This window comes from Balaenoptera borealis, assembly GCF_965194805.1.
Source record: "Balaenoptera borealis genome assembly, chromosome: 6".
NCBI classification, from domain to species: Eukaryota; Metazoa; Chordata; class Mammalia; order Artiodactyla; family Balaenopteridae; genus Balaenoptera; species Balaenoptera borealis.
This window is the reverse complement of record NC_138863.1, coordinates 122755702-122775994: the sequence shown is the minus strand read 5'-3', so window position 1 is coordinate 122775994 and position 20293 is coordinate 122755702. Positions and strand designations below refer to the sequence as shown.

Here is a 20293-nt window from a genome sequence, read left to right as displayed (position 1 = left end):
GGTGTTCCTGATGTTTCACAAGAGTTTAGACACATTTAAGTTCTCTTGTGTAACTGTCCGCTTTAGGTTTGTTTTCTCCCTTTGCATTTTCCAGGTGTTGAGATATCTCTCCTGCTTGGTCCACAGTATATCCCAATATCAAGAGAGGCAGGCCCTGCCACTGGCTTAGTAAATCACGTTGAAGCAATCTTTTTAACATGAAGCAAAACCTGGAGGGAAGATTTCAAATCTGTAACTTAAACCAAGCGCAAACATTAATCACTTGCCTGAAAAATAAAACACGTTACATAGGTAAGTAAATTATTTAGAAAGGTGTCATTCTTCTCTGCCTGTGTATAGGTTTTCCAAAAATCTGGCCTCCTGAGACACATAGATCCCCATCCATTTCTGTCTCTCTTGCTTTTAACTTTAAGAACGTTCATCTTCCTGCTGTCAGTCTACCCTTATCCTGCCTAACTCCAAAAGGGAGGCAACAACCTCATTCTTGTTTCAGTGATAAAATGGATGCCCTGTCCCCATTTGACAACTGAGGGAGCTGAGCTAGGAGGAGGGTGAGTCCAAAGTTAGGCTAACATGTAAATAGAAGGGGGTTCACCACCTTGAGATCCTGAGTTTGCTTTCGTTTGGAGGTAAGTTACTAAATATACATTTTTTAAAATTTATTTATTTTATTTATTTATCTTTGGCTGCACTGGGTCTTCGTTGCTGCACGTGGGCTTTCTCTAATTGCGGCGAGCGGGGGCTACTCTTCATTGCGGTGCACAGGCTTCTCATAACCATGCCTTCTCTTTGTTGCAGAGCACGGGCTCTGGGCGCACGGGCTTCAGTAGTTGTGGCACAGGAGCTCAGTAGTTGTGGCTCTCGGGCTCTAGAATTCAGGCTCAGTAGCTGTGGCGCACGGGCTTAGTTGCTCCGCAGCATGTGGGATCTTTCTGGACCAGGGATCGAACCCGTGTCCCCTGCATTGGCAGGAGGATTCTTAACCACTGCGCCAACAGGGAAGTCCCTTAAATATACATTAAAGACTGTTTTCTCACCTGCCAAGCTGGGAAGCCAATATTCCCTTTGGGCGCTGTGAGAGTTGCAGGGAACTAACACGCTGCCCATGCATGGGAAGCGGCGAGTAGGGGGTCTAACTCAGCATCCAGAAGTTCACGTCCCAGGAAAACCCAGGAGGCCGATTCTTGTTCTGTGAACTTCCTATGAGATAAGTTGATTCAAGATAAATATAACATAGGGCTAATTTTAAATTTCGATTTCACTGGCAGAAACAAGTGAGGACATTTGATCACAGGTCAGACCTGTTTTTTCCCCAAGTAAAAACATATTAAGCTCCTTTTCTCTTCCAACTGTGTCTGCAAATGGTACTCACAGTGAGCCGCCAATGAATGCTTTCGGACTAGAGAGAAAACAGTGTTAAAGGCTACTGGTGCTTCACCTTGGCAGCCCAATAAGGGGACATCCATGCAGAAGAGGAAAACCTGAATGTGACATTAACTGTGTAAAAGGGTACACTCTTTGGAGAATGGGAAAAATGGATGGGAAGCCCTCATCAGGGTGTTGGATGAAGGCTAATTAAGATCATGATTGAGACTTCCCTGGTGGTCCAGTGGTTAAGACTCCACACTTCCACTGCAGAGGGTACGGGTTCGATCCCTGGTTGGGGAACTAAGATCCCACATACCACACGGCGTGGCCAAAAAATTAAAAAATGTTAAAAATAGATCATGATTGATAGACTGGATAAACAACAAGGTCCTACTGTATAGCACAGAGAAATATATTCAATATCCCATGATAAACCATAACAGAAAAGAATATTTAAAAAAAGAATGTATATATATGTATAACTGAATCACTTTGCTGTACAGCAGAAATTAACACAAGATTGTAAATCAACTATACTTCAATAAAAAATATCGATAAGATAATGATTGCATGAAGGGAGAAATAAGGAAGAATCTCTTCCTTCTTATTATTAATTTAGAAATGTTTTCTGCAGGCTTAAATATAAGCACTGCCTCACAGACGTAACTTGAGAACCTCAAGTAACCTTTTGTTCACATTTCGATCCAAAGCAGAATTTTTCCTTGGCTTTTACGTTGTCTAAAACATCGGAAGTTCTTAGGCAGTATTTCTCAGGAGGGATGATCCAAGCACTGCTGATTCTGAGAGGCATTTTCTTACTGCCACCTGAACGCAGACATCTCACCTCAACCTCATCACTGGAGCTCTCGGAATGAAGCCCTCATCTTCGGAAGCGCTTGTGACTATTCACCCAGCTCCTTGTTCCAGCTTTGTTTTCAGCACGGATATTTCAGATGACCAGTTGGTGGGGGAAGAGTCTCACCATCTTCTGATGGGACAGAATGAAGCGCCACCCTTGACTTTGTCAGCACGGTTTTCCATGAATCAAAGGCGCCCTGGTGCCCTTCCTCATGCACAGGTAGAGCTGCACCATTTCATCGAGATAATGATCCCCTTTTCTTGTGAAAACGAGTGATGAGAGAGATGAGTTTGGTAAGAGAACACAGATGCACTTGTTCAAGGTCACTTATTCAAATCAAACCCAGGCATCAAAGTCCTCCAGGGCCCCTTTTCCCTGCTGACATTCAGAGAGGTCTAAGATAGGAGGTGGGGGGGAAGCCCTCACTGAAGAAGCAGACACATAAATCAGTACCTTTCCTGTGTAGTGCCGAGTGGGAGGCTCTGACCAAATCAGCTCAAAATCTACCTCCCCGAGATGGTCCTACCAAGTTAGTCCTGAGGTTCCTCCATTCCCTAATCGGCCTAAAGAAAGAGAGAAGGGTGGATCTCTTGGTGCAAGCTTTCAGACTCTGAGTCTCTCTCAGTGTGTGTCTCAAGGTTGTGACAAATCACTGTGTGGATGAGAACCCCCCAGGCTTCCGTGGTGGTCTGTCACAGATCACACCCCTTCTCTTCCTGGGTTAATACAACCTGTTTTGTGACGTGGACGCAAGATGAATTCACATCATTTTCTATTTTGCAATCCTGCTGAAGAATATAGGATGCCTCCTAACTGAAAAGTCAGAGGTAGTGCAGTGCAAGGACAGACCTGATCTCTTCCACCAGACTCCTTGGTTCATAGCCAGGCTCTGCCGCATACTTGCTGTGTGACCTTGGACAACTTACTTAGCGTCACTGTGCCTCAATCTCACTCTGTAAAATGGAGTTAATAGTCTTACTTACTTCATAGGTTGCCTTGAGGATTGATCTATCTATCTATCTATCTATCTACCTATCTATCTATCTACCTACCTATGGTGTATGTATGTATGTATGTATGTATGTATCTACCTATGGTGTGTGTCTGTCTGTCTGTATATATGTATGAATGTATGTAACTATCTATCTATGGTGTATCTATGTCTGTCTGTATGTATGTATCTATCTATGGTATATTATGTATGTATGTATCTACCTATGGTGTGTGTCTGTCTGTCTGTATGTATGTATGAATGTATGTAACTATCTATCTATGGTGTATCTATGTCTGTCTATATGTATGTATCTATCTATGGTATATTATGTATGTATGTATCTATCTATGGTATATGTATGTATGTATGTAACTATCTATCTATCTACAGTGCATCTATGTCTGTATGTATGTATGTAGCTATCTATCTATGGTATATTATGTATGTATGTATCTATCTATGGTATATGTATGTATGTATGTAACTATCTATCTATCTACAGTGCATCTATGTCTGTATGTATGTATGTAGCTATCTATGGTATATGTATGTATGTATGTAACTATCTATCTACAGTGCATCTATGTCTGTATGTATGTATGTAGCTATCTATGGTATATGTATGTATGTATGTAACTATCTATCTACAGTGCATCTATGTCTGTATGTATGTATGTAGCTATCTATCTATGGTGTATTATGTATGTATGTATGTATGTATCTATCTATGGTGTATGTATGTATGTACGCAACTATCTCTCTATCGTGTATGTATGTATGTATGTATGTATGTATGTAGCTACCTATGGTGTATTTATGTAGGTATGTATCGTCTATCTATCTATGGTATAATTATGTATGTATGTATCTATCTATATCACACACACACACGTGCATTTACGAGGTGTCCTGGCACACAGTAAACATCATCTAATGATTAACTATTACAATGGCCTGTTACTCAGATTCTAAACTGTGTGCTGCCATGCTCCCTACGGCTTTGACTTTAGTTCTCTTTTACACACTGCTGCCAAAGCAGCCTTTCCCATCCAGGTAGACAAATGTCCAGCACCTCACCCACTCAGAGGCCCAGACTTACGCTCTCCACCCTGCCTGGAACAGACCCGCTTGACCGCTCTAAACCCAGTTCCTCTTGAAATCTCATTTCTTCTGTGACACTCCCTTGACCTGCTCTGGCTCTCCAAGCCCATCTTTTTTCTTTCCCCGGCCTTTGGGCAAAAACCCCTCTACCTATACATGGACTGAGAGATCGGTAAAATCTGGCTTTGAACGCTGGCTCCACCAAATACGGAAAATGTGACCTTGGGCAGGTAACTGAACCTCCATAAGCACTAGAGGTCTTATTTCTTAAATAATAATAATGGAGCAAACCAATGGCTCTCAAATCTGAGTATGCATCAGAATCACCTGGGGGGGCTTGTGAAAACTCAGGCTGCCCCCACTTCCCCATGTTTGTGGCCCAGAAAGTATGGGTTGGGACCTGGGAATATGCAGTCATAACAAGTTGCCAGGTGACGCTGAGGCTGCTGGTCTGGGAACCACACTTTGAGGAGAACTTTGTGGATCTTGCAGAACTGTGCAGTGAATTAAATGAAATCATCCTGAGAGAATGTCTGCTCGGTAACTGTTGTATAAACTATAACCTTTCCCTGTCCTCCATGAAATAGCCTCAAAATGATAAATAAAAACAGCAGAAGTGCTCTTATGTGGATTTGGGCCCCATCCCATGAGTTAAGGAAGAACACACCATATTGTAACATTTCTCACTTCTGAGTTAGAAGCTCAGATTGCGCGGGCTGTGCCCTTACAGTGGCTTTTCTGGCACCCGATGTACAAGTTTTCAATTGGAGAGAAAAATGAAAACATACGCATTGCCCAATGTAAGCTTTTTATATAGCTCGCTGTTTTGAACAAACTCCCAGACACAGGGTGGGTTTTTAGCAGAAGTCTGTTTCTTGGAGGTCATCCCACTGAACACTTCCCCACATTCCGTGTTTACAGCACTCCCAGCTCTGAACCAAGAAGGTAAGAATCCTGACCAAAGAGTTTAGCAGATGCTTTTCTTAAAAGAATGTGTGTTGGGAGAAAGGGAAATCATTATGGAGTGAGAAGCTACATTTCCTAAATTATTTGGCTGCAGGAAACTTAAAGCAGTTTTCCACATGGGATTCACTCATTGGAACAAGCAGATTGTTTAATTTTACTATGTTTTTAACTTTTTATTTTATATTGGAGTATAGCTGATTAACAATGTTGTGTTAGTTTCAGGTGTACAGCAAAGTGATTCAGTTGCACGTATACATGTATCTATTCTTTTTCAGATTCTTTTCCCATTCAGGTTGTTACATAATATTGGGCAGAGTTGATACAAATGAACTTATCTATGAAACAGAAACAGACTCACAAACTTAGAGAATGAATTTACCCTTACCTGGTGGGAAGGGTGGGGGGGAAGGGATAGACTGGGAGTTCAGTATTGACATGTACACGTGGCTATATTTAAAATGGATAACCAAAAAGGACCTAATTTTAGAAAGTGTGAAGAGCGACGCTGACTCTACAGAAAGCAACAGCAAAGACCCCCGGAGCAGAGCCCCCGCTTTGGTACCTGTCTTTGCCACCCTCCACAAAACTGCTATTTCCTTCTACGAAAAACCAGAGCTGTGTGATCTCCAGGGACCTTCCCCAGTATCTTCACTCTATGAGGAAGGAACACAGGAAACGGTACCGTGACCAGGGAAACCTTTGCCACGCACCAGAAGACCAGGTGCAGTCTCTACCCATCTTTAGGAAGGTTTGCAGGAATATTTTTTGCTGGGTGGAGTCACTCTTATTATAATGATACCACCCCCCCTTCCACAAGGTGTGAGCTTAGTCTAGAAGGTAAAACCAAGCTGTGACTTTCAGAGGGACCAACAAGTCAAATAACTGTCTTCAAAATAACAAAAAAAAAAAAAAAACAAGTAACATCTGTTGGCAGCAGCAGTGATTCTGAGACCCACCCTCCCTTCCACCCCAAACAGCCCTTCACTCAGACACCTCTGAGGGTCCGACTGTTTTCATTTATGCTGTTCGTAGTGGGAAGCAGGGGAGGGGCTGAATGACAAAGGCCAGGGAGGGAGATGGAATTCAGTTGCCCCCAGCAATGTCCCCTGGACTGATGTCAACAGCCTTTGGAGAGGGACACTGAGACAGAGCTGCTGGAACTCTCTAGAGACCCTGTGAGAGTCTGATCAGGAGGGCAGCTGCTTGGGGGTCCAGCAGCAGCAGGACCCATTCCTCTCCCCCCAACACCTGGTCTCCTATTATACAGAATCCATGCAATCCCACTGCTTACAGGATTAGAAGCTGTAGGGCAGTGGTTCTCAAAGTCTGTCCCAGCAGCACCCTGGAATTTGTTAGAAAAGCAAATCCTCTGGCCCACCACAGTAAAAATCAGAAATTCTAGGGGCGGGGCCCAGCAATTTGGATTGTAACAGGCCCTCCTGGTGATTCTGATGCAAACAGGCTGGAATTTGCCTGCAAAATTTAAGGAAGCATTCGTTCCCAGGTTCATGTAAATTCAGGGTGTACACAGGTATGAACCTGGAAATGAGGACCACCTTAAATTGTGTGCCCTGGGCACATTACGTGCTTTCCTTACCCTCTCCAGGCCCAGAGAACCAATGCTTTAGGAGAATCCGGAGACAACAACCTTGGCACCAAAATTGATGCGCATCTTCCTAATAGGTGGTGGTTGGTGCCTCAGAGGGTCAGCTCAAAGGGAACTGAAACTCAAGGGAAGTTACTGAGCAACTGATCCGAGGGCACATATGAGGTCTAGATAGACCGCCACACCAGAAACTACTGGGGATCCTTGGCTACAGTGGGGGCTGGCGAAACATCAGAGGGAGACCTGAGCTTCTCCTTTCCCCATGGAAACTGGAGATTCAGCAAACCTTTGGCTATAGGAATTCACATGGCGAACTCACTGAGTATCTGCTCTTTACTGGACATACAACTGAGCGCCTGACTTCTTACACTCTCTCATTTAACTCTCAATGAAGGTAGGTTTTATTATCCTGGTTTTGCAAAAGAGGAAACAGACAAAAAGGTTAAATCCTATGTGTCCTATTTCAAGCTGACAAGAAGCATACTGGGAATTAAACATGCTCCAACACCTCTCAAATCCTCTGCCACCTGCACTGGGATTGATGACTTTCTCCAGGTGTGACGCCCACGTCCCCTCACTGACTCATCAGCGTCCCTGTTTGCTCCTGCCAGTTTGGCTTCACACCTTGGATCTTGTCTCCTATCGGAATGAAGTCTTAGACAGCATTTGGTGATTTGTTTCTTCTGCCCTGGGCTTTGAACCCTGAAGGACGGGATATGGCTCCTGGAATTAACTGCTTGGATCTTTCAACAAAAGCACTTCTTGACCTGGCCCACCAAGAGTGGGACATCCTTATATCACTCAGACTTTGCCTGAGTAGAGTTCCCTAATATTCTGTAATAACCTAAATGAGAAAAGAGTTTGAAAAAGGATAGATATATGTATATGTATAACTGATTCACTTTGCTGTACACCTGAAACTAACACAACATTGTTAATCAACTATACTCCAATATAAATTAAAATTTTAAAAATATAAGCTACAAGGATACAGTGTAAAACATGGGGAATATAGCAAGTATTTCATAATAACTATATATGGATTATAACCTTTAAAATTGTGAATCACTATATTGTACCCTTGAAACATATATAATATATAAAAAAAAAGACTATACATTCAAAAAAGAAAAAAGAAAAAAAAAGACCTTGCCTGATATCACATACCATTTTGAATGCCTCTCTTTTAAATGGAATCTCATCAGGCACCTAAGGTTGACAAGGAATTTAATAGATGGCGTATCCCTAACCAATTTTTATACGGTTGGGCGGAAGATGAGGTTACATATTTAGATCCACAGACACACAATGACTGCCATTTCCAGGTCAGATCCTTTTGAGTAGATAGTACAAGGGAGAGAACACTGGCAGTGTCTAACTCTGGATTGCAACTTCAGTCCTGTGACCATGGAAAAGTGAACATTATCTCCAGGTCTTAGTTTACCCCCTTGAAAAAATGGGGATATAAACGCTCTCATACTCTCGTATCTTCTACAACTCTTACCACATCTTATTTTACTCAAGAATATACAATAAGACTGCCTCGTTCATTCACCCAATGCCTGTTTATGAGGTCAAATAAACCAGGGCGTGATTCTGCTCTAAGCATACTCTGCTCGAGGATGGTTGAGAATATCAAGCCTGGCCTACTTTAAGCCCTCGGGGTGCAAGAGATAAGTATAGCTCATGAAGAACCGTGTTTTGGGATGAGGAGAACATGAGACTGGAGATTCAGTCTGCAGAGGAGGGATGGTGGGTGCACATCATATTCTAGAGGTTTAAAGACCACTGAAGGGGCTTGGGGTCTGTCGGGTCCCAACGGTGACTCCTACGAGGTTCTCCCAACCTGACCTTGGACTGTCAGGCACGGGTGGTCCTCCAATGGAGCCTCCTAAAGTCCTTTCCCTTCTGCCAGAGAAGTAGGCCAGCCCAGTTCCTCCTTTCTTCCCTGAGGCCAGAAGCTTCAGAACAGTGGCCATTACTGAGATGCAAATTGTTGGTTTAAATCCTTCAGTCCCTGAGAAGGAACTCTCCCAGCTTTTAGTCAAGACCTCAGCCAGAAAAAAGAATGAAAGAATGCCATTTGCAGCAACAGGGATGGTGAAGTAAGTCAGACAGAGGAAGACAAATATCATATGATATCGCTTATACGTGATATCTAAAATAAGGATACAAATGAACTTATTTACCAAACAGAAACAGACTCACAGACAGAGAAAACAAATTTATGGTTACCAAAGGGGGAAGGTAGGCGGGAGAGATAAATTAGGAGTTTGGGATTAAGAAATACACACTACTATATATAAAATAGATAACCAACAAGGACCTACTGTATAGTACAGGGAACTCTACTCAATATTCTGTAATAACCTAAATGGGAAAAGATTCTGAAAAAGAATAGATACATGTATATGTATAAATGAATCACTTTGCTGTACACCTGAAACTAACACAACATGGAAAATCAACTGTACTCCAATATAAAATAAAAATTTTTTAAAATAAAATAAAACGCAACTGTACTCACAGTATGACATTTGAATATATTTTCATCAAAAACGCATAATAAAGGTAAGAAATTTAAAAATCAAAATTCTTTTTGTATGCTTTCACAAAATTGTTTCCTTCTAAGCATTCAAAGCTTGCTATTACAAATAAAATATAAAATAGGAATCATAGTTAATGAAAACTAAAATTTTTAATGAAAATGATTTAAATAAAACTAAAGTGTTTAATGTTTTAAAATATTCATTGAATTTCATTAAACCTTACTAAATTTTTCTAAAAAAAACCCCAAAAACTGAGAACAAACCACAGCCAGACTGTTCTCTACCCCCTTGTCTCCCGCCAAACCGTGCCCCCCACCAAGTGGCAAGCACCTTGAAGGCAAAACTTCACACTTGCCCTTAAATCAGGTTCGTGTTGATTAACACATTAAAAATAAAATGCAAAACTCAGAAACCACCTGCTTTTCTAACCCCAGCTCCCGCTCTCCACCAAATAGTAAATAGAAGTTCAAGAAATAATTAGTTAAGCAAAGCCTTTTACCAGTTTCCCTTCTGTTAGAGACACTGTCTGGCAAATCAAGAAAAATGTCCCATTTACCCACTAAGCTAAACACAATCCCTTATTATACAATTAACCAAAACACAATTGTATGTAATACGATTATACAGACTACAATTACACAAAAGTAATGATGCGGCATAGATGGCAATGGCGTCCATGTAATCGAAAATAATGAGAGCTCCCTTGATTAGAAATTAGCTTATCATAAGAGATCCCTATTGATAAATGTTCCCTCTACTGATCTACACTTTGCAAAAGGCGGTCTGGCTGATGAAGTCAGATGCTCCCCCCTCATCATTAATAAAGACTATAGGGTAGCAACCATTCCACACAGTGTCTTTTACTCTGAGGTCTCTAAACCAGCACAGTCTAATGAAGCATACATTTTATTACCCACTTTTCCAGCTGGCCAAATAGAAAAAAATGAAGCAAGAGAGCCTGCAAGTCTGTGTGATTTGTTGACGATCCCATGCGGAGTGGTATTAACAGAGAAACACGCACATAAAGTTCCACCCAATTATATCAGTCATTCCAGGCATGAGAGGAGACTGTGGTCTGCAGAGCTGCTTTCTGTGTCATGCTCAGTACAGGCGCCTGCTACTTCTCATCGTTGCTCCCCTGCGCTGGGGCTGTCACCTCACTACCTCTGCGCTGGTTCTTTTCCAATCCATCCTTCTCCCACTTCCTGAGTACTCTTTTTACGAAGCAAATCTGACTACCTTCCCTGAGTCTTCCTAGAGCACGAGGCTAAATGCCTTAGGCACGCCAAGTTCTTCCTAATTGGCCCTGTTCACATCACGTGCTCTACTACCAAGACTTACCATCCCCACTGAGCTATATTTTGTGGAATCTAAGACACCGTTCGTTGTAAGACATGCCATTATTTTATATGCTCCGAAGAAAAATAAATATTGCCAATTCAACTATTATAAACAATCAGATGTAAAATGCGTCCCAATATTAGAGATATTTAAATGAAAACTAAGCGTCTTGAGTGGACAAAATACTTGCAAGCCATGACCCTCCCCCCATTTCTATGGCATTTCACATGCCATATCCTGCCCATATGCCTACAATACCATCACCCCCACTCCTCAGCCAAGCCTGTCCGTCCTTTAAAACTCAGCTCAACACCATTTCCTGAAAACCTTCCTGACCTCAGCTGCCACTGTCATATGTCCCACAAATAAGGGTACACTTCCTGGCCATTGATAGCATTTTATAGTAATGTATAATTAATTCCCTGATAAAACACAAGCAGGGACTCTGTATCACCCACACACAGGCAAGCACATAACATGTATTCACCTATTCGGTCAATGGTATTTTGACTGGGGTGAGTAGAGTTGGAAGAAAGACGGAGGTTAAGTGCTAGAGAAGAAACATGGATCACATGATTAACCTTGCTGAAAATTCAGAAACTTCCCCTCTTTTATGTTCTCCAGCGCATCTTTGAATCTAGAAACTTCAAATAGAAGAGGAGCCAGAGCCCAGGAGAAATGAAGAGGGAGAGGGCACTTTTGCTAGATGTGTAGGTTGGGGAATAAAGGTGCTGATTCTCTGTCCAGGGTCCGGTCTCCTCTGGGCCAAAGAAACAGAGGGTTAGGGGTGGTGACAGCAAAAATCAGGCCACCAGGGAGTCACTGTACAACTGGACCCTGCTATAGGAATCCCAGAGGGTTTGATTTTCATCTGTCAGTTTTAGAAAGGACACTCACTGCAGTGAAGAATGAAATGGTTTAGGAGAGAAGCAATTCCTCCCTCCTTTTTGCTTCACTCTTAACTTCAAAGTAATCAAATGTTGTTTACGCATAAAATTTTAATCCTTTCACAAATTTGTATTTTGATTTAATTTGCATATCCCATTTACTGCAAGTCGACATGGAGAGACTCAACTCATTTAAACCATTTTTCTCTGGGCCAGAAATCCTTTCAGAAATATCTTCCATTAGGCGACTCAATTATGTCTAATGTGGCTGATGTCAGGGGATTCGAATTTTGGTGAAAGAAGCTCATATTTAGAAGAGGGAAAATGGGAAGGTGGGTGGGAGAACAGAGGAGAAGAGACCATAATTACCTGTCTTTGATGCTACACAGATCAATGTGTAAATCACTAAAATTCCCCAGGGAACCTTGCTGAACTGAAATGAGGTCCTTGGGCTGGTTATCAATAAAGATGAGCCTCATGCAGCCTTGGAAAGCCTTAATGGGATTTAAGCACTGGGAATCGGTGAGATTGTCGGGGCACCCTGTGGGACAGAGAAAAAAAAAAATGAAGAAGAATACTGAAATGATCAGTTATTGCTTTGGCGATCTATTGATGGAAGACCTTAAGGTCTAATTATTTCGGTGTATTTTCATTCACAGCAGTGCACACATTTTTGTTGTAAATCCTAGCATTCTCAGAGAGGGGACAAAACTGGTACAAAATGGGGCATACTCAATCACTGTATAGAATGGAAAACAAAATGTGTTAAAGGGGATACCGATCCTATCGCATTTATCTCGTTCTTTTTTTTTTTTTTTTTTAAACTTCATTAGGAGATTAGAAGTCAGCAGCAACTTTATTAGGAGAATCAAACCCACAGAGACTTCAGATAGTGGAATTATTAAAACCATGATATAAAATAAATATAGTTATTAAACCTAAAGAAATAAACCCAGGGAATTAAAATATGTATCTCATTCTTATTTCTTTTCGCCCTGTTCGTAAGCTATTTGCCCTTCTTTTGTGGGGTATACTTCACTCAGCCCAGGAAAGCAACATATCATTACTTGGGAATTTCTGTCTTGAAACACACTTTTAAATGCACACTTCAATTCCGAATTACACATTCAAAGAAAATTACGCTTTGGGTAACAATGGTAGCAGAGTAATTGCCTGGTTAATTGTCAGCATTATCAGGCTTGGTTCCTGAGAAAGGTACACACAGGAAAGTAGCTGGAATTTTGAAGTGATATGCAAAGCAAATCCAGATGCTAAAGGAATGAAGGGTTTAAATGCACATAGTTATAGGGCTGTAATCACATACCTGAAAGGTTAATGCCATACATTTTTAAAGGGTGTTCTTTAAAAAAAAAAAAAAAAAACAGGCACTACACTGATTGAGCATAGCTTGCAACCAGGGAATAACTACGCATTAAGACAGGTATAGAGCCATGTACGTGCATGCGTGCTTGCGTTCTTTATAAACTCCATCCCGATGGTTTTAATAGGTTCAGAGCATATGGGGATGCATGCTTGAAAACATGGCAATAACCCATCAATAATTGGGAATTATTTCAACCATCTCTAATAGACAGTCACTGCTGGGCTGAAGCCCAGCAGTTGGTTAACGGCTCACAGGCATACTATAAAATGAAGAGAGATGCTACAACTTCTAATTGAAGCCATAGAGAGAATTTATGTAAGTTGACTATTATCCCTCAAACTCATTTTTCACTTTCCTTAAGTTTACAGTCTACGTGTGGGGCATTTCCTTAAACACTGTTCAGATCCCAGATAAATCTTCCCTCCTCAGCCTGAAGCCCCGTTGAGACCCACGTCTAAAAACACTTCAGCTGGGGGAGGGGAGCCACTTTGCCTTGGAGGCATTTCGGATGCTTAACTAACATAATTAATTCAATGTCATTTTCCCCAGAAAGAAATACAAGGTTGCTTTTCTCTGCTGTCTATGAAACACTGCATATGATGCAAAATTATACACTCTGTGAAACGTATCTTTGGGGGCCACCAGACCTTTCTTCTGCAGTCTTTACATTCCTTTGCTGTCACTAGTGGCTCATGGAGAACACAGATGTGGGGTTGAATCCTACTACTCACACAAATTATTTCATCTCTGCAAACACAGGTCTTATTATCTGTAAAATGGGGCTAATATTACCTACCTCATAAGGATTCTGCATGAATTAAATGACATAAAATATTTACAGAGAATCAAAGTGTTCCCTTTTTAAAGGAATTTGTTATCTAGGCACATGTGGAGATTTGGAGTGAAGGACAGAGGCTCTGGCCCTGAAATCAAACCACAAAGGAATCACTCCACACTGCTTCCCTCCCAGGACACCTGGATGTGTACATAGCATCTGTGCAAAGTCCCTTTCGCATTTCAAAGCTTAACCTCATGTCATTGGTATGAGAGAAGTGATTTGCAAATTCTCTTTTAGAGACTGCACTTTATAATTTTACAGGATACTTCTCTTTAGACGAGGCCCAGCTGAGACCCATATCTACAAAAGCTGAAGCCAGTCTGTCCGTTCTAATGTAGAAAGCACGATGTTGTACATTTAACCTTGATCTCACTGAATTCTCCCAGAAATTCTGCTTTGTTTCCCAACGTCCTGGATAAGGAAGTTCAAGGACCATGAGTATGTTACTCGAGGTCACACAGCTACTGGAATTAATTACTCTTTAGAGATTGTTTCTATAATACCAACAACTGGCTAAGTAATTAGACACGAATATTTTTAATGAAGAAAAACCTGTAAAAAACTAAATAAAAATATACATACATCTATAAAAATGAAGCAAATGCCTAATTATGTATTTTTCTTCCTTACCAGTTTGCCCTTGTGTTTTCATCTTTGCAAAGTTTCCTAGCATTGGAGGGGGCAGGGTCTATACTGGCTGCTCTTTGTGAAGCTACAAGTTCATGGGCTTCTAGGTCTTCCTCATTTTTAGCTGCCCCCCTCCATGGGCATGGCCTCCAGGGATGTGGGGAACAGATGAACAGGGGATTAAGAAAGCAAATCAGCAGAGAAATGACTGAGAAAACTGAGGATGCTGGTTGTACCTTCCTACCTGGATTTTTTTTTTTTTCTCTTGCAGGTACTGCTGACTATCGGTACACTTTCTCCAAGTTTTCAGCTGAGTTTCTCTTTTGGAATATGATCATAGTGTCTGGCATGGCTACAAAAATCTCCTTGGGATGTGTTATGTAACACCAGCTCTTACAGCTAGATTTTTTTTTTTTTCCTCAGCACTGACCTAGATAATTTATATTTGTACAGCTGTGGGAAAGTTTGCTTCTCATTTCTTAGGGCTTGAGGGTAAGGTGCGCGTGCGTGTGTGTGTTGGGAGAACGGTCAGTTTGACACAGAAAAGAATTGTCGTAGCGAAATAATTGTCCACTGCATCCTCCCTCCTTTATTTTCAACCTCAAAAGCTGGGGAATTTACCTCCAAAGTAATAGCGATTTCCAGAATAAATCTGCATCCGGGTGGTGTCCTGAGCCGGGGATGCTGCATCGTTATCCAGAGTGAGAGTGATGCGGTTCCTTCTGGCGTTGATGGTCACTGAATGCCACAAGCCATCATTCAAGTCGCTGCCTGCAAAAGAAACAGGAAGGGCAAGTGTAGGGATGATGGATTTGGGCAGGTGTGGAGAGAGCAAGGCTCGTTTCCTTGCCTGCGGTGGTCCCTGTACATTCTCAGAGCGGCCCCTCTCTTCATCTGGCGTAAAACAAACCCTCAGCTGCTTCCCAGCCATCTTTCTTTTTCTTTTTACCACTTCATTCTATTATTTTCCTTTTTTAAAAGGGGCTGAACCACTTCTGACATGTTTGGTTTGAAAACAAAAGGGCAAAACACAAATGTGTTTGTATACCACAAAGGTATAGAAAACATTTATTGACTTATTGATATAAAATGCAGAGTAAAAAGTGAAAAAGAAAAAAAAAAAACTTCAAAACGTTCCCTGTGATTTTTACACTCTGAGTGGTGGGGTTATAGGCAATTTTAGTCTTCTCGCATTTTTCTACACGTGACTTATATTTCTTTTTTAGTAAAGAAAATAAACTGTTTTAGAGGCAAAAGTAGATGAGGAAAGCTAGATTCCAATGACACACCAGGCAGAGGAATCTCCTGCTGAAAGGAGGTAACAGGCTAGTTTAGTTCCAACCTTTTTCCTGAACTAATTATGTGACACTGAGTCATCTACCTTCACGGAGCTCTGGTTTTATCTTCTGTAAATACCGTAATTCTTACTCTGTATCATTGGTAAGGGATCCATTGAGATCAGGCAGGAAAGTTCCCAGGTTGTGGGCACAGTGGGTGTTTATTAAAAGGCAATTTCTCTCTCGTTCTTTTGCCCCCGATGCCTTTGACTTGCACTGCACTGTTGACCTACCTTGTTGAGGGAAGCGTGCTGGGAATTACGCACCAGTGTTTCCACCCTTTCCTACAAAAAGTTTATCATCTTTTAAGGCTCTGTTTGTGCAAAGTGCTTGCTGAAGGAAACATGGTCGTATTACCCAGTGCAGTCACAAAGATTTGTTTGTAACCAGATCACAGAGCACCCCCATGTCTTCACTCAATAGACATGTGCCCTGCTATGGGCCGAGTTATCCTTCTTTTCTCATTGCCTCAGTTTCCTCCCCTGCAAAATGGGGAGAATGACTGTACTCACAGCCTCTTGTGAGAATTATACCCGTTAATACAGTAGGGCCTGTAGGACAGTTCATATCACGTCGCAAGTAGAAATCAGGCTCGCTAAAGCAAAAGGACAGAAGAGCAACCACAATGCAGCTCCCCTGCATTTGGGAGAAAGGATAGTCATATCATCGGGTCTCTATCCTGGGGTAATCCACAGTTAGACGGAAGAGACTTAGGCAAAGAGGCTTAAAATACTGTCCTTTGAGCACTTCAGGCTGGTGGCTTAGAGAAGCAGGCGGACAACAGCCCTGCTTGCAATTCGGGGTGAACCAGTAACATGGGGATAGAGAAGGAAGACCTAACTCCACATAAGGATCCTGAAAATACTTCATAGAAGAGGCGGTTTTTGAAAACTGAGCAAGAGTTTCCCACTTCTGAGGAGTTCCGGGGGACAGAGAGCCTGTACAGAGAAGCAAAGGTCTGGAATGAGAAGCAGGACAGGGCAACAGGAAAGCAGGTGGGAAGAGAGTCCGGTCAGGGGCCTCGTGTGCCAGGCTAAGGAAGGCATTTCAACAATGTCCTCGGACAAAGGATTCTGGAGGGCACTTTACCCAAGCCAATTCTCTCAGAATCTCTGGCGATGGAGTCCCAGACATCTGCATTTTAAACAAGCCCCCTTGATGATTCTGATGTGTAGCCAGGAATGCAATCACTGGTCTAGAAGTGACGAAATCACTGGGAGTCCAAGAGGGGACCATTAGCGTGGTGATGACCTGCCTGGAGCTGCACATTGAGAGACTCTGGTGGCCAAAAGTCGGGGCTGGGCGGAGTCGAGGCTGGAAACAGAACCGGTGGGGCCTCTCACTTGCACAGAATGACCAGGAGACAGAATGACCAGGGTCTCAGCCAAAGTATTAGCAGCGAAAATGGAGAGGAAGGGATGGATGAAGGGCTATTTCCGGAGCTAAAGGAGCTCAGCCTTGGTAGCGCCTACAGGGGCGCAGTCCCTGAGAAACCAGCTGGGAAGAAAGCACTGACAATCAGACCGGAGGTCTGCAGGGCTTCTTAGAACAGCTACTGAAGAGCTCGTGCCCCTGAGCCATCTGATGGCAGGAGAAGCTGCCCCCCGGGAAAGCACAGCACCAGGCTGGGGGCCCAGCTGCGTTGCACCGGGGCAGCGTGCTCCATCTGTTCAGAATGGCCCAGATGTAGGTCTTCCTGCATTTCCCGCCAGCTCCCTCTCAGCCAGTGTTTGCTGCAGCCCTGAACATCTGCTTGGGGTGGAGAGGAGAATCCAGAAGCTACTCAGCCTGGAGGCCCTACTTTCCCCCAAAGGCCAGGGTCTGGGTCCCAGCAACAGGGATTCTGCTGAGGCAGAGGGTCTGGCAGGTGTTTCCTGGTGCTGAACATTTGACTTCTGTCAGGGGCATTTGGTGGGCATGGCCAGCTGAGGTCTTTACTCCTTTTACTGTCATTTGCATACTGATTTAAATACCTCTGCATAACAGATGAGACTGCATTTGCAGGTAAACTCTAGACTGGGCTGGAAGGAAGTCAGTAACTACTTCAACACATAGGGTGAAAATAGCCCCTAAGGGCCCAGCTAGGCATCAGGGATACAGTAGGGAAGAAAGTACAGACGGAGGCCGGGGGAGTGTGCCATCTAATTAGAGACACATCACTGAGTCACTGTACAGAGGACACTGGCACGAGGAAGAGGTCTACTCAGTATGAGGGGACCAGGGCTGGGGCTCAAGCTTATATGTTCTGACTTGGGGTCCCACCCCCTCCCCAGGCCACTATCCACATTTCTTTCTTTAAAAGCATCACTTAATAAGGGTTTGCTTGGTCAGTTGTTTGTTTTCTTTTTCTTTTCGTTTTTTCTTTCTGGTCTGCTTTTCCTTTTAATTCGATCTCTTTTGATCTTTTCCTACATGGTCCCTAGTCCCTGCAGGGAGAGCCTGTGTGAAATCTTAGCTCTTAGAATTATTCGAACAGTAGCTCTTGCTGCTGACCACACAAAGGGATTACCTGGGCAGATTTGGAAAAGACAGGTCCCTGGGCCCTACACCAGCTTAATTAAGGCAGACTTCTGGGGGTGGCCACAGGCCTTGGAAGTTTCAAAGACCCCCAGAGCTTCAGTTGCGCAGCCCGGGTTGGGAACTAATCCGTGAGAGGTTTCAGAAGAGGAAGGAAAGAAGCTAAGAAAAATAAGACTGGCTCAGAGGAGCTGACCTGGGCATAGATTCCAAGGCAAGCGAACTGGCAGATCCCTCTCTAAAAATCTGCTTCTACCTGGGCTCTCTTTTTCCCTTCATTCTGTTAACGGATCCAAAATAACACCCCTGGAGCTTCTTCCAGGTTTATTTTTTAAGAACGCTCTTTAAAAGGTACAGGTTTAAGTGCTATTAATTATTCACAAATTAGGGAAAATCAATTCCATCAGGTTGCTTTCCTTCAAAAACCTAAGATAAGGAGCTCTGAAAAAACAAAAGTTCTCAATGAAAGGAACAGGAAAGCGTTACCTTTGAGGCCAGGAACACCTTCTTGGGGAAAAAACCTCTCGGGGTGGAAAAATACAGTATTGAGGACCACTTAGGGGTGCTAAGCACTCATATGATTGAAAAGCTGAGGCTGAAAATGTGGGACGTGGGTTCTGGAAAGATTATTGGATGACGACAAACATAAAACTTCTGAACTTTAATGTGATGTTAAATAATATTTGTCATCTCCCAGACTGGTAAAGAATAAAAACCAATTATAGTCTCTGTTAGTGGATAGAGAGGGAAACAGGAAATTTCAAAACTGGTAATTCTTTCTAGAAGGCAATATACTAACAAGTATCAAAAACCCTAAAAATATCATACCTCATCTCTACAAATTTTATTCTGAAGAATTAATCCTAAAATAGTAACAGAGCTGCAAACAAGCTTTATGGTGAAGAGAGTTCATGACATCATTTATAATAGCAAAAATTCACAACTACTAATATTTCCAATAAGGGTAGGTTAGATAAATTAGATGCAGTATATTCAGTAACATGGAATATAATCCTGAATCTTTGTTTTTCTGTACGAATTTTAGTATAATGCATCTAATGCCATGAAGTAGACTGTGATGTTTCTATAGAGATTGTATTAAATTTGTAATTTAACTTAGGGAGAAATGATATCTTTATAATGTTGCGTTATCCCATCCAAGAATGGGATATCTTTTTACATTTGTCCAAGTCTTATTCAGTGCCTTTCAGGAGTGTTTTAACATTTTTCTTGTATGGTTTTGCACATTTCTTGTCAAATTTATTCCAAGTATTTCACCCTCTTTGTCACTATCGTAAATGAAATGTTCTCTACCATTAATAATAATAATAACATGGAATATAATATAGTCATTAAAAATCATAATTCCAGGAATGATAGTGATATCCTGAAATGTGTGGTACGGTTCCCATTTTGTTAAAAATAACTACAAAAGTACTGGAACGATATTGAATGATAGAATCACAGATTCTTTTTTCTTATACAGAGTACTAGAATTTGCCAAGTTTCTAAAAAAGTGTGCGACGTTTATAATCGTTTTTTCAAAACTAACAAACTGTTGAGGCTGAGATAAAGGATAGGGAAAGTTTTCGTTCTTTTCCACTTCTTGCCCCCATTATTTAAAGTGGCTGCTTCCTGCTCCCAGAATTCAGCCTAAGGCATGAGTATAAAAGGTCTCTCACAGAGATGGTTAAATAGGCTTAGAAGTTTTTCTTCATGGAAAAAAAAAAAAAAGACACTTTCCATCCTTGCAACTGAACTTGCAAATTGAAATGTGAAACACAGCCCAATTGTAAAAATAGCTAATAATACACTCTACCAGTATTGAATATCTACAACGTGCCCGGCACTTTAAATATGTAATTCCTAGGTCTCACCATAGCGCTGGAGGCCAAGCTTTATAGCCCTCACGTTATATA

At 42.0% G+C, this 20293-nt stretch overlaps 1 protein-coding gene and 1 long non-coding RNA gene across 2 annotated transcripts in view; one reads left to right on the top strand and one right to left on the bottom strand.

Moving 5' to 3' along the window:
- The window catches only part of CNTNAP5 (contactin associated protein family member 5), an 862652-nt gene that overhangs the window by 341526 nt on the left and 500833 nt on the right, over positions 1 to 20293 (bottom strand). The window contains exons 9-10 of the mRNA XM_082397815.1: positions 15142 to 15291; positions 12041 to 12212 (exon numbers count right to left, since the gene is read on the bottom strand). Of these exons, the coding sequence (XP_082253941.1) occupies positions 12041 to 12212; positions 15142 to 15291 (322 nt within the window). The remainder of the gene's footprint in view (positions 1 to 12040; positions 12213 to 15141; positions 15292 to 20293) is intronic.
- Positions 1 to 20293, top strand: part of LOC309631478 — a 571739-nt gene that overhangs the window by 151322 nt on the left and 400124 nt on the right. The gene's annotated exons all lie outside the window — the stretch shown is intronic.